The 15,342-nt window shown below is 42.9% G+C and overlaps 1 protein-coding gene across 2 annotated transcripts in view; it reads left to right on the plus strand.

Annotated features, from left to right (window-relative positions):
* ACVR1 (activin A receptor type 1) overlaps positions 1-15,342 on the plus strand; it is a 366,339-nt gene that overhangs the window by 224,554 nt on the left and 126,443 nt on the right. For both annotated transcript variants that reach the window (XM_086956669.1, XM_086956670.1), the window contains one exon: positions 6,789-6,935. In XM_086956669.1, coding sequence (XP_086812795.1) covers positions 6,789-6,935 — 147 coding nt within the window. The remainder of the gene's footprint in view (positions 1-6,788; positions 6,936-15,342) is intronic.

A 15,342-nucleotide genomic window follows, 5' to 3' on the forward strand; every position in this document is an offset into this window, starting at 1 on the left:
TAAATGTAATTGTACAAGTTTTATTCATTTTTTAAACAATTGTTTTGGTACTGCAATACTTCCACGGATCTGACCACAAGTACTCTATGGTTATTGATTCTGACATTAAAAAAATTATTTTAAATATGTGCATCCTTCTAATTTCATTAATGACATTAGTGTGGACAGATTACTAACTATAGGGTGGGTTTGGGCTTTTGATTGTCAAGGGTAATTTTAGGGTAAGGTGCCCATTGCAATTTATGGTGGAGGGGGGTTGGACGCAGGGCCTGGCATTGTGTTGCCTCAACCAAAGCCTCCTGCTCATCTCATGCCCCACTTGCCATCCATTGTCTAAGCCCATGCCCCTGCTCTCTCATTTCAGCCCTGTGTGGCCATTGTTCTGCCGCTTCCCTTCCCTAAATAGTTAGCTTACTGCCACATCCACCTCCTTGCTACCCTCTGTTGTCTGAATCTATGCACCAGCCCCCTCCCTTCTGCCTTGCACGGTCTGATGTGCTGCCACTGCCCTCTGTTTAACCTAATATCCCTGCCCTCCGTTGCCCAATTCTATCCCCCATCCTTGTCTTCCTCCTTAGCCTATGTGCCTAGCTTGCTTCCCCTACCCTCCTTCCCCCTGCTCTCCGATGTCTGTGTGCATGCCCCTGCTCCCTCTTTTTTGCCCACCATGTCCCATGATGAGCTGCCACTGCCCTTCACACTTGTCTGGCATGGTCAGATGGCTACAGCCTTTCCCTGCCACCTCTACTCTGCCTGTTCAAGTTCCATGCCCCTATCCCCTCCTTCCTGTGCTCCATGGTCTATTTTGCTGCCACTCCCTTCTGCCCTCCATTCTCTGTTGTGCTGCAACTGCTCCTCCTGCCTGCCTGCCATGAGTGGTCTGTTGTGAAGCCCCTTCTCCTGCCCTCTCCTGTCTGTGTCCAATCTCTACCCCTCCCTTCGATCCTCCATGGTCCTTTGTGCATGCTGTTGCCCCCTCCCTCTTGCCCCCATGGCTGTTGTGCTGCCACTAACCCTCCTGCTTGCCATGCATGGTCTTCTGTGCTGCCACAGCCTCTCCCACCTGCCCTGTGTAGTGAGCTTGCTGCCTCTGATCCCCTCTTACCTTCCTTCGTTGTCTGTCTGTATGCCATTTTAGTCTCACTGTTGCCTTCTATGGTGTGTTGTGCTTCCAGTGCCCAGCCGTTTGCCCTCTATGGTCTGCTTGCTGCTGCTGCCCTGCCCTCCTGCCCTTGCCCTTCTTTTTCCATGTGCAGGCCCCATCCACTCCTGCCTTGTCTGGTACATTGTCGTGCCCCTGCCCCCTGCCCTTCGTGGTCTGTTATATGCTGCAACTGTCCCTCCCGTCTGTCCAGTATTATCAACTTGCTGCCATTGCCTCCTCCCCTCTACTCTCTATCAATTTGTATGTGCCTGTCCCCTTCCTATTTCTTTCCATGGCCCATTGTGCTGCACTGCCGTCCCGCTTGCCCTGTGTGTTGTATTGTACTGCTGTACCAATGCCTATCCTGTAAGGTCAATTTGGTGCCCCTGCCCATCTCCTTCCTGCTTTCTGTTATTCAAGTCCATGTCCCTACCCCATTCCTCCTGCCCTCTGTGATCCAGTGCATCATGTGCCCACATTTTGAACTTGGTAAGAGGATTTTGAAGAAAGAAAACTGGGGAATTGATTTTCCCAATTGACTTCCATTGAAAAAGTTGACATTTTAGGCAGGAGACAAAATAAAGCCCTTTTGGGCTTAAAAACATCAGAAGTCTCCTAGCTGAATCGGGTCTCTTGGCATGTCTGGTTGTACTGCCACTGCCTCTTCCTCTGTCCTCAATGGTCTGTTATATTGCCACAACCTCTCTTGCCTGTCCTGCATGGTTGGTTTGTTGCCCTGCCACCTTTTCCTCTGCCCTCCGTGGTCAGTTGTGCTGCCACTGCCCCTCCTGCTTGCCCAGCATGGTCAACTTGTTGCCTCTGCATCCTCCTCCCTGCCTTCAATTATCCAAGTCTGTGCTCCTGACATCTGCCTTCCCACAGTATTCTAATGAACAACTAGATTGCTAACATGCTATATTTACTACAAAAGCGTGGCATGCCTGACATCTTCTTGATGTAATCAAAACTGTAATACTCAAAGCATTTCCTTAAGAAATTATAAAAATGAGAGGGTCTTATTCCCATGCAAATTATGGTTAGTGCTCTAAAAATCTAAAATGAGGACACATTTTCTGAGTTCTCAAATAGCGACAAAGTTATTTGCTGTCTTTATTGTGTTTTTATCCAGTTGATCACTTGATTGTATATTTCACAGAACGTCTGGTGTTACGACTAGAACTGCACACTTTGCAACTGGGAAACCAGGTTCCAGGTTCAGTGCCGCTTGACATCCTGTGAATCAGCAAATCACTTAATCTCCCCATGCCTAAAACCAAAATAAATGTGTCCTTCTCTAATGTAACTGATGCTCATGTGAAGCACTCCAATACCTTCCGGTCAAGTCTGTGCTATATAGAACCACAAAAAAACAATTGAGTGTTTTGCACATTTCTGTCGTTGGGTATCCTTGTGCTGCATTGGGGTGATATTTGGGCTACATTTAGGCTCTTTGTTTCTCTGGTGACCATCTTGGGTGACTTATTTGTTTTGAAGCTCCCTAATTTCCTAATTTACTGCAGTATACTCTGTAGAAAATGCTTTCATTTTTCCACTTCGATTCCATCAAGAATAGTATTCAGATTTGCCACACTTTTGGCATGAATTCAGAATGTTAGCACTCTAGTTACTCATTAGAACACTGTAGTAAATTTGCTGATTGTTACAAAATATATATGAATATCCATATAAATTCATTTGCATGTACTTCCAAAGATTTCATTCTTATATAAGATCACATTAACATGAGGTCTGGAGCTCAAAAGGGCTTCCTATCTGACCTTGATTGGACAAGCTTCAACAAGCTATTCTATACCCTCTTACAGCTCCCTTTACTTGTCCATGACTACATGATATGCAAGTTTTACACAGTGCAGAGCCTGCCTTTCTGGTCTGCCCATATCTGGTTGTTTTTCAGGGTGCAGACATTGCACATCCATGTCAGCCATATTTGGCTTGGTGCCTTATTCTAGTTCCGCTGATATGGCATTTCATACTGTATATAACACCTAGAAATCTGTCACTCTGGGAAGAAGCGGTCTGAGAGCCCCTAAGGTGGCAGATCTGACTTCTTCCTTGCTAATTAGCAATGATGCATGCTTTTGGTACCATTAAATACATTTCACTCTGTTTCCGAGCTAACCTGCTATGTCTGGTGAGTTTCATTCATATGCTCCTGGGAGGGTGCCAGTATTTCCCCATCACGGATCACCAGGGAGTTAACTCTCAGTCAGTCTGTTGCTGGTGTTGAAAGGACATGTCTCAGTCTGCATCTCAGATTGAGTTAATGACCTAGAAGAGGAAGATATTTGAGAACTCACTTAAAACGTGTCCCAATTTTCCTTTTTTACAGCACTAACCATAATTTCTATGACAAAATGAACCCCCTCATTTAATAACTTTCTAAATTAAGTGTTTTAAGTTTTGCAAGTTTGATTCAATGAAGGTAGCTTCAGGTGTGCCATACTTTTGTCGTAAGTAAGACTGTTAGCACTCTATTTCTTCTGTAGAACACTTTGGGAGGCTACAATAGAACACAAAGGAATCAACTGACACACAGCTGCTGTTGGAAGTACATGTTTTACTGATAATGTCAGAATTGAAACTTCATTCACACCTTCAATAACTTCTATGGTAAAATCCTAAACATTTTTCTCGCAAACGCAAATGTGATTAATTAAATTCCAGTAGAAGGTTTCTTCACTGGGTAAAATCACCTTAAAACACACCACAATTCCAAAAATGAGTATGGTACCATCAACAAATGATTTATATTGTAATTAAAATCTATTCTCATCCTTTAGAAATTCACCTTTTTGCGACCCTCGAAACCTGACATTCAATACAATGTATTTCAATGGGGTGCTATCATGTATATTGGTTAAGGAAGTGAGCAACCCGGAATACCCTTGAGGGCTTGGGTAATGAAGGTAGAGGGGTAAAAGTGCCTTCAAGGGACTTTATTCAATCTATGTTTGGTAGTTAAAATTCTTTTGTAAAGAACCAATTAATCGTCCTTATAGTGAATTAATCCAAATTAATCAATTTGTATTATCAACATATAACATATAAACAAAGACACAAGGTGTATACGAAAAAAATGTTTTTATCAAATAGTTCATTGAAGAAAATCAGTTTCATATACAGATAATTAGGCAAATAAGATTTTAGGACTGTGGGTACACATAAAAATAAATTACTAAGTGACTCAACAGAACCTAAAAAACACCTATCCCAGAACACATTTGAATAAAACAAAAGAGAGGGATGAGGTGTATTGTCGACGTTTCGGTTTCTTAGCAGTTATTTGATGAAACCATCCTCAGGACTGTTATTGATTCAGATCTGTATAGAAATATTGTAGTCTGCTTGCAGGTTGTTTACGCAGTATACAACAAGGAAATAGTGGACCAGTCACAGTATCCCCGTAACCTAACTAATGATTGCGGAAACCGCTCATCAAAACTGAATGTGAAGTCAAAACTTTACTTGTATATGGTTCAGGTGATTATATGCCGCACAATCCGTCCGGTATATCTCAGACAACGTCTTATCGAGTCTCAAAACTAATCAGGAGACGTAGCGACCAGTTGAAGCTTAATTCAGCTTGTGGGCAGTCTCAAGTCCTGCAGCGTCTAGAATCACAGCGAGGTGCGGTCAAAAGAGCGTGTCATTTCGGATTTCTTGACCGGAATTAACGTGGGAAATGCACTTTTTTTACTCTTCTTTTTCTCAGCCCCTGCTTGACTAATCACCCTGAAACTTTCCATGAACAACTAGAATCACCGGCACACTTTTTGGGGAAAACGTCGTAAGGATTAGTTGAGACACTTCAAAGATATAGGCAAGTTTTACTATGGAAACAGGTGCTAATAACATTATTTTCCCACAATTTTAGCCCAAATCGCAGTGGATCCGTGAAATTGCTGCAAAATTGGGGGGGGGGGGGGGGGTGAATCAAGCACGATCTTCCGTGCTTGTTTGAAGTGGAGCCCCCGGGTGGGCTATGTCTCCGTCGGCTAATTTAAATCTAAAGTTGGAGGAGGGGTGCCTTGTGGTCCCTCTCCCCAGGTGTTTGATGGCCCCGGGGACCACCACCTCCCCGGGGCAAGTCCAAATATAAAATATCAGAGGAGGGGGTGTGCGCGGACACCTGGGACAGGGCGATTTATGCAAAAGGGTGAGGGAACTGTGTGGCCCCCTCTGGGCCATTTACAGCCCCGGGGATCACCACCTCCCCAGGATGTTCTCCGGGGGTGGGTTTCTGCACCCCCACCCCCATTACTTTTTATTTCGCTCCGAAGAGGTGGTTGTTCCTGGGGCATACTAATGTCCTTGGAGGAGGGGGGACTGAGTGGCCCCACCCTCCACTACTTTAAAAAGCCTGGGGAGGTGGTGGTGCCTGGGGCTAAATAAGCCCAAATGAGTGGGTGCTGCGCAGCACCCCTCCCCCATTTAAAACAGCCCCGGGGATGCGGTGGTCCCCGGGGCTAAAAAGACCTAGGAGAGAGGCCCCGTGCCCCCCCCCTCCTTCTTTAAAAAAAAAAAAAAAAATGTTTGTGCATTTCCCCAGAACTTGGGCCTCCCAGAAGCTTTTTTTTTTTTTTAAAGACGTGCGAAAGATCACCTTTTTTAAAAAAAAAAAAACAGGGCCGGAACTATGGGGTCAAGGTATTCCTACCCTGCCTCTTTTGTTTCCTTTTTTCTCTACATTTTTGGAGACTCGCCTGAAGCAGAATCCCAAGATGGCTGTGAACGCTTCCTGGTTCAGGTGTTGGCAGCCAATCAGATTTCAACACGGGAACTGTATGATCCTCGTTCCTCTATATAAAAAGTTTGGCTTTCTCTTACTCCTAAACGGATTTGACCAGTTCAGAAAAAGTTCACTTTCTGGACCAAGAGCTATCTCTATGCTAAATTTGGTGTAGTTCTGTTCAGCAGTTTGGGCTGTAGTTGTGTCTAAAACCCCTTGGGGAAATTGCATGGGGATACACTTTTTCTCTGCTCCAACTTGACAAATTAGCCTGAAAGTTTCAACACAGCAGCGGGACTGACAGGTCGTACTAATTTTAAAAGTTTTGTGAAGATTCGTCAAGCGGCACCAAAGTTATTAGCACAACACAAAACTCTTATCCCATGGAAACTAGGTCCAAACTATAAACCCCTACTGGAGACAGCTAGTATTTACTATATGGAGTGAGTAGCAAAACTAAGCTTTTACTTTGTAGTCATCAGTATGCTTTTTCAGAAAAATTAACAATGAAGTAAATGCTTTCAAGGCTTAACGGTTTATGCTGGTCAATGTATAGAAGCTAGGCAGATACACACCCATGCGATTTTGTACTCTAGCAAACACTTTAGAAGCTCTATTTGTGAGATTTTCTGAAAAATAAAACTGCTTTTCACTTGGCTGCTTTTTGCCTAAATACCAATTAAATACTCATAGCTTTATGTGATATTAAAGAATCTTGCATTTTACAGAACTGCTCTCGTTAAATTCGTAATGAAATAAGTATGTGGTTTAATAATAGCAACTGTAACAACTTCGAAAGTCGTTTTTAATTTTATGGTGTTTACTTCTTTTCATGTATTTTGTTTAATCTTTGCCAACATGTTTCCTTTGTTTTTTGATGTATTCCTTTCCCAGGAAAAGGACGGTATGGAGAGGTTTGGCGGGGCCAGTGGCAGGGCGAAAGTGTTGCAGTGAAGATTTTTTCCTCTCGAGATGAGAAATCGTGGTTCAGAGAAACTGAACTTTACAACACAGTGTTACTACGACATGAAAACATTTTAGGTAAGTGAACAGAATATTTGTTTAGTGATAACATTCTAAATTGCCAGTGTAAAAAAAGATACATTTTGTAGCCTTTAAACTCTTGTGTCTTATTGTATTTTTCAACCCTCTTACTCCATTTTCGTAGACCAGCTCTTTCTGTGATTGAGTACTGTTTTAACGAAGTGACCTTTTTTCCCTAAGGCTAGTGGTATAGGCATTCAAAGGAAAGATGTAATCTTGCACTGAGTATTGAAATGCAGGATATTGGCCCTGAGTGATAAGGCAAGTAAATAGACAAAGGCGTTCACTTTCATTTTTTTGTATGCATTTAGGTTCCCAATTTAAACACATGCTAAAATAACCTTTGCCAATATTGAAATATTCTTCGAAACAAGCAGCACTACTTTGGAACATCCATCCACTACAAAACTGCAGCTAGTAAAGTCGCTGGGTGAGTGGGGTCTCTGGTAGTTTGTCCTCAAATTAATCTTTTGTATCCTGGGACCCTTGTCTTCCTCATCCCACTTCTAACACTACTTAATAGGGAGTTGTACTCTTCCCATTTTGCCATCTTTCCTCCCGGATAGAACAAACCTACCCCTCAAGCAGAAGAAAACTTTGCAGACATCAGGGAAAATTGTAGTCTTCTCTTATCCTGTAGAGAAAATCAACTACAGTCTGTCATTCTTTGGCTGTTTACATGTTCAGCTCTGTCTTGACCCCGGAGTTGAGCAAGTTGCCATGGAGTACACAGAATGTCTAATACCAGCAGCAACCTTTCAGTAATGTTATCTTCTTTTAACCCTTGATTAAAGGCTCTGGCTGGAAAGTATCATGTGTGTACTGCCTGATGGTTGCATTTAAGGATACAACCTTCAGAGTTCAGTTGTTGTTTTGAACTTCACACTAAAGTCTGAGGACCGCAGCGGTTCTCCCATTTCCACTTCTGTGATATGTAGTCTCTTCCTGACAAAAGTCTCCATTCAGCGGTTCTCTGGCGTTCCCTGCTTCAGATTCTCTTTTGGTCTTCCTTGAAACCTTTAAGGACTTAACCTACCATACTGCGCTATCCTACAGCTCTAATAATTTTGAGCCCTTACATGTTTTCTGGGCCTTGGTCTTTGCCTATCCTGGCTGCTGAGGGGTGAAATCCTGGAACCGTCCTAGGGGGCTTATTTCCAGTCCAGGGAGGACCTGGCCTAGCAGTTGAGGCTGGACGATTTCCATTGGGCGCAGGGTCAAGACTGATTTGCATATGGCTAGGTTCAAACTGTAATGGCATCGGAAGCAACCAAATGATTGATTTAGGCCCAGATCTTTGTACTGGGGTGAATGTATGACATTGAACTCCATTCTGTCCATCAATTGTTCTTTTTGCATTTCCCGAGTGGGACGGGTTTGCCCAAACGTGGATCCCGTGCTCTCCATGGTTCTGGAGTCAAGCTATCCTGATTGATGACGGGTGAAATCCGAAACCGGTCCTAGGATGCTTGTTACCAGTCCAGGGAGGACCTGGCCTGGCAGTTCAGGCTGGACTGTTCCCATAGGGCACAGGGTCAATACTGATTTGCATATTGGCAGGGTTCAAACTGGAATGACATGGGCAGCAAAAAAACAATGGATTTATGCCCAGATTTCTGTACTGGGGTGAATGTATGACATTGTTCTGCATTCTGTCTATCAATTGTTCTCTTTACATTTGTCACCCCGAGTGGGATGGGCCTGCCCAGACATGGGTCTCGTGCGCTCCATGCCACTGGAGTCAAGCTATCCTGGCTTATTAGGGGTGAAACCCCGAAACCGGTCCTAGGGTACTTGTTTCCACTCCAGAGAGCACCTAGCCTGGCAGTTCGGGCAGGACTGTTCCCTTTGGGTGTAGGGTCAAGACTGTCTTGCATATGGCTGGGTTCAAAGTGGAATGACTTGCGGAGCAAAAAAACAATGGATTTAGGTCCAGATCTCTGTACTGGGGTGAATGTATGACATTGGTCTGCATTCTGCCATTCAATTGTTATTTTTGCATTCTACATATTGAAGGCAGCATATTGTTTAATGTTCTGGATCTTCCTTTGCTTTCCTGACAGGGAGTTAGTTCTCTGTAAATGCCTTTGTGGTTCACGGCAGCAAACCTATCTTTTCATTGGAGATACTCACTCTTCTGTTTATACCCTCCAATTTCTGCTCCCCTGTTGAGTTAATGAGCTGGTCTAGGAGTACCAGTTCCATTAACTCTGTTCACTCCTTCATTGGTGCAAATCCATGCACTGCAACGCCCCATGCTCCTTCTTTCTGCATTCAGCAATGCAGTGTTGGCTTCAAATGACCTGGCACAGCTCCAGGTTGTGGCAGCCCACTACAGTGATGCTGGGAGTTTTCAGGATGGAATTTGCCAATGCTTCTCGAAGGTGAGGGCAAAATGGTCTTGCTTGACTTTATTTTTGTTCGCCATCAATGGCTCTTTAGACAGCCCCTTGTTCACTCCTTGGAGGTCACATCACCAGGACACTTGCCGATAAAGGTCAGATCTTGGTGATAATTAACTAATTATGACAAACTGCCTCCGATTACGATACTGATGTGAAAATGATCATCGCAAATTATAAAAATAGATGTACAGTTTGGTAGTAAATTACAGTGGGCTGTAAAATTCACTAAAGTCACTTTCTTCTACCATGTGAGGGTTATTGGGTGCTACTGTTAAAATGGTACTATGCCATGGGTGTCCCACCACCAGCATCTCCAGCCTTGTAAAGAAATCCCTTGGTCCTGTTTGACTCTTCACCACACTAATAAACAATATGACCTGGTAATATGTTATTTTTTTCATCATTTTTTGTGGGATTCTAACTCCACTGGTGACTTGTCACTGCATTGCCTTCTTCCACACTGTGATATTGAAACCTATTTCCTCGCCACAGATATAATTTCACTACCTGCCTTCTAAACAAATAGTTGAGTTTAAAGCCACTTGCCTGTCCATAAGCATTTCACAAAAATATAGATAAGGTACCGTTCAAACTGTTTCTCTTTTACCATCTGACCAGATGCTTAAGGTTAGCCTCCCTGGTCGGTTTCTTGCTTCTGCTTTTAAGATATCAAGGGTTCGATAGATGCTCCACACACTGTGAAGGCTCAAGTGATTGGAAGGCATTCCCTTTACATATTTCTTTCAAATCTGTTTTATTGAGATTTGCATGAAATATGGATAGACAAAAACATCAAACAAAAAAAAAAAAAGAAACAACAATGTTAATAGAGAAGGCGGAAAGGATAGAAAAAAAAGAGGGAAAAGACCAAGACATAGAGAAGAGAAAAAGCAGAAGAAGAGATGGAGAGCAAAAGGGAAGAAGGGGAGTATAAGGGGGTAGTAGTCGGAAAGAGCCATTCTAAACATAAAAGTAAAACACCATAGCAGCAGTTATAATAAAACCACAAGAACCCCAGTTTGTATACAACACCCTTTACATCTTTAATGTGAGGTAGACTTCAGGAAATTCCTCCAAACAACTGAAGATCCACCTTCTCCACCCATCATTCAAACTTGAACATGCTGAAATGTTTTATCAGTTCTCCCTACATTCTCTCCCTTCTTTTCTACAAGCATGGTCAAGCATCCGTTGAGAGCGTTGGCACTTTAAAATAAACAGTAAATAAATGCCAATGAAAATTATGTTTTGTAGACTGACATGTTGGGAGTAGATAAATGAGTTGGAAAGAGTGGTTGGAAAGGGCAAGGTAAGAGAAAAGACTGGAGCCTAAGGCAGTATCTTTTGTGAAAATAAGAGGTCATGACAACAAATGTGTGCATAAATGTACATGTATGTTTATGCAGTAATTAGGGAAAAAGTATAAACATACAAACCTATTGATTTCTAAACAAGTGAAAGGATTAACTATTGAAAGCAAGGGAAATATTTGAAGCAAGCATTGGCAAAGACCATACCGCCCTGAAATCACCTGATCTCGCCCAATAAGCCTAGATTCTATGTGCCAACGCGTGTAGACGAAGTGCTTCACATTTGCTGTTTGCAAACGTTGTGTGCCCACATACTTTTAATCACATAAAAGCCTGCCCTACGGGCAATGCTGGGAAAGAGTAGCAAACAAGAATGGTTTGCTGTGTATAACATACATTGGAGAATATAATGTGGCAAACAGCCTGCTGATAGTACTTTTTAGATATATAATAGTCCCTTTTGGTATGTGTTCCTGTGCAGGACTACCTGGAAGTGCTTGCCAATTAACCAACTGCATGAAATGAGAGTAATAATCTTGGTGGAGCCAAAGTTCACTCTGTGTAGTTTATAAATAGGGTTCCTGGTGGTATGGTATTTATTTTTTTGTCATTTCCGTCTGTATTTTTCCATATTTATTTTTTGTCAACTTTATCTGTATTTATCCATATTTATTATGGGTTTTGTGAAAAAAGTAAAGCTGAAAATTGTGTATTTCCACACTTATTCAACCAATAAACATGCAGCCATGCCTAAATGCCTTCCAAGTTTCAGTGATCTGAACACCCGCAGAAGATAAATCAATGCACTGGTATGAAAATAGGCACATTTCAGAATCAGCCTTGTGCATAGCTGTTGCTGTTTAAGCCTCTTTACCAAAATTCCTTTCTTTTTAACCCCCTTACCTATCAATACACACAGATAGAGGCCAGGCAGTAATGGCAAAATGTATTTAGAAATGCTCAAAAAGCACCCAATTTCCGTTTTTATCCACATTTGAAAATAAACAGACAAAAAAAATAATTTTTTGTCTGCATTTATTTGTATAAATCAGTAAAAACGGAAAACAGGGAGCCTTATTTATAAAGAATGGATAACAATAGATCTTGCTGCACGCTGAACCCAGACGTAAAAAGGGCCAGTTACTTATGATCTGAAACATGTGGGAGAGAACACAAGGTAGCTTTATCTGAAGTTTTTTATCCTGAAGACCAGCGAATACATTGGCAAGTTCTGTATGCTTTCTGCATTTCTTATTCTTTTTTCTTAGGGAGTAGCTTAATTTTTGGGTGCTGATAATCCAAGCGTTATATTCCCCTGTATGTAAATGCCAGACTTTGGCTTGGGCAGATGCGTTTTCTCTTCTAGTAGAGTAGCATGGGTTTCAGGTGTTTGAAATTTAATTTCCCAAGAAATAAGCACTTATATGCTGCAAATGGATTCCCTATACATATTCTAGTTGGACAGTATGCCGAGTGACCGCAGATTTCCTATGCTTACTAAACATTTGCAGAGTTTAAACCGACACTAGTAGAACAGGTTTGGGTCAAGTCTTGCTAGCCTCCTGGGAGAGTCAGCAGGTGACCACCGGATATCCGGCTATTCCGGAAATATTGTGCCCCTAACTGCGTATAGGCATAATTACATGCTATAAATAAAGGGTTCGATTGACCACAAACCAGTATTGCTGCATACCGCGAAGGCCATTATCTCCATCAGAGAGCTGCAAAGCTATACAGAATGTAGGCTCTTAACGCACAGAGCCATGTGTGCTGTGGGAAGGTTTAAGTAGGTTTGTGTGTCTGTTTAGTGCTTTCTACTCCTAAATTCAGGTACAGATACCCTCCCCACTTCCATGCTGCTGGGGGAATAGGGCCCACTGACATCAACAAGACACCTACAATCCACTCTAGTTAAAGGGTGGACAAGGACTAATGCATGCCTGTGCTTATGCAGGAGCACAAGCGAATGGATCTTATAAATGCACAGACTTAATGATGCCAAATGTCTGCCTTGCACATTCCCTTCACCTGAATGGCTGCAGGGAGCCAAAGGGCACAGATGCTTGCATACCTTCCGGAATCCTGGATGGGCTCACTGATTTAGTGAGAATGCGCCCTGCTACTTGCCCCTTGCTGCACAAGTCTCAACGCCCCCTTGCCTGTTAGTGTGCAGTGTCGTCTGCAAATATGCGAGGGCCCTCCTACTTAAAAGGACCTTTCGCATCTTGATTTATCAGTTTGTGCATCTTGACTTTCTAGTCAAGTCACCGTAATGTTTTATTAAATAGTTCTAAAGTAATTTTAGTAGTGTTTGCAGTGTCTGTTAAAAGTGCTCTCAATCACTGCCGTCTCCTGGCTTCGCCTTTTTTCCATGAAAACTTTGGAGCCCCCAAAATTGGTTGTCTGAGCCAGAAGAGCAGTAGGTTGAGCAAACAGGGATGTTACATGCAGATTACGCAGGCACCTGGTAAAAAGGGGAACAAATAACTGCCTTCGCATAAACTGTGAAGAAGTGGGAACGGATTGCCAAGCCATAATTGACAAATATTTGGGGGTGACCATTCTCTCTAGGAGTTCCTTCATAGCTAACAATTTTCCCAGGTTCGTCTGTGACTAGTTCGTCCAGTCCTGGTTTTGTTTTAGCACTCTGACACTTGCAGTTCTGATTTTCTACTTAGTTAACTAAGACTACCAGTGCGGATAGACCTAGGAAACCTGGCCGCTATGGAGTAAAGCTGTGAAACGCTTAGCAGCGGTACAAATGTCTCCTCCATGTTTCTCTGCAGAGACGGCCGACTCGACCACCGAGTGTCGCCGTCTCCATCCTCCTTCGTCGCGACCTCCAGGTCCTCGTCATCGGTTGCTTTGCAGGATGAACACTGGCTGTCTTCGCAAGCTCTCTCAAGCCTGCATTTGTATTTTGGGAAGCTGCCCCGCCCCTCTTTGTTGGGGGAGGAGTGAAGGGTCATCTTTGACGGAAAGCCCCGCCCCTGCTTGGGTTTCGAACGCGGACTCTGGTCCGAATCATAGATGCTGGGTTGAGATGTGGCAACGTTTGGGGAAGACTATATCATTTACTAATGGATCTTCAGAAGCTAATACCTTGTTGTAGACAGGATCTCTCTAATTCGAATTGTCCCATGATCAGAGATGGAACATGCAAGTAAGGGCTCCCCAGTAAATGGTATTTCTGTTTCGATTTATCCTCATGAATGAATATGCAGTTAATCCCTTTCCACTCACAGACCCTTTTCAGTGTTTCCTCCAGGTTTTCTTTTTATATTCTGTTTTGGCACATTGACTATTTCCTTAAAACATGGTTTGGCCTAACATCACCCAAAAATTATATTTGATTTTCCCGTTGACAGACTGCCATCTAGTGGTTCGTTACTTGGTTGCAGTTAGCTTGTCTCTATTAAAAATGAAAAGGGATTTATTTTCTTAACGTGTTCAGTCTCTTACTTCAGATATCTGTTCCCTTGTTGTAGCTGAAAGGTTATTTGTGATTCACTCCTTTCACACCCTCTGTGCTATAACATGTTTTTTCCTTCTGCGGATCATTAACCATCAAATGATGCCCTTCCCTTTTGATTATATGGGGAGACCTTCCCAAAAGTTTTACTGAGTTGGGTATACGTGAAGCTTACTGCGGAAGGCAGTGGGACATCTCATGACATGAGGACGAAAGGTAGTAACTTAGAGTCCTATTCGCTCTTGAAGGCAAGGGGTGGCACTCTCAAAAACAACTTTATATGCCACATCTGATTACATCAAAAGTTGCCTGCACCCAATTCAATGGAAAAAAGACATTCCCCCGAATTTATTTTTCAAATTTTCTCTTTTCTCCATCCAGATGTTGGAATGTATGCACCTTGCCTACCGAATCCAGCCAAAGGTTGCACAGTCCAAGCTCACCGTATCTACCCACTGAAAACTTTTTATTCGCATCCTCATGTTACAGCACCTCCCCTCAGCTAGCCTACTTCTCCACGTACCCGCATTCAGCGAGCCACAGCAGAGTGCTGCGCTTTCTTTCTCCCACATCGCCCCTAAAACTTGGATCGAGCTTCACTTCCACGTCAGAGCTGCCTGTTCTCGAATTCTGAACTGAAAAACTGGCTTTTGCGGTAGGCCCTCCTCAGACAGGCCAGGTCATCTCCTTCGCAGGTGCCAGGATGCCCTCACGGATGGTATGCACTGTGTACAAATCTGAACAACATAACCTGCATTAGTCGTGGCCACAGGCGACCTAGGATCAACATTCAAAATTGCACGGGGTACCTGCCTGGGCTTCCCACTTTACCTTGTAAGACTGGAAATAAACGTTTTTGTTTTGTCAATATTCCATTTGAACCTTCAATAAGGACACCTTCAGACAGCAGTTACAGTATGATTCATCATATACACTGCACCCTTGAGAAACCTCAAAATATCTCCGCAAGGTATGCATATCTGCCCATGATGGGTGAAAGTAAAAGTACTACCATAAGCACATGGTTTATTCTTGTACAATGTTGGATAGATACCAAACAAGGATCTCAGAATCGGTTTCTCAAACAATATTACTCTGGGGCCCAGAATCTGTCTTGCTTGGAATAGGAAGTTGCAATCTGACTTGGAACAAAAAAAAAGAAAGATTTAATCATCCAGATATTTGTGTTGTAACAATTTTGAGATCAAGGACATGGA

Source organism: Lissotriton vulgaris, chromosome 2_1 (assembly GCF_964263255.1).
Source record: "Lissotriton vulgaris chromosome 2_1, aLisVul1.2, whole genome shotgun sequence".
NCBI lineage: Eukaryota > Metazoa > Chordata > Amphibia > Caudata > Salamandridae > Lissotriton > Lissotriton vulgaris.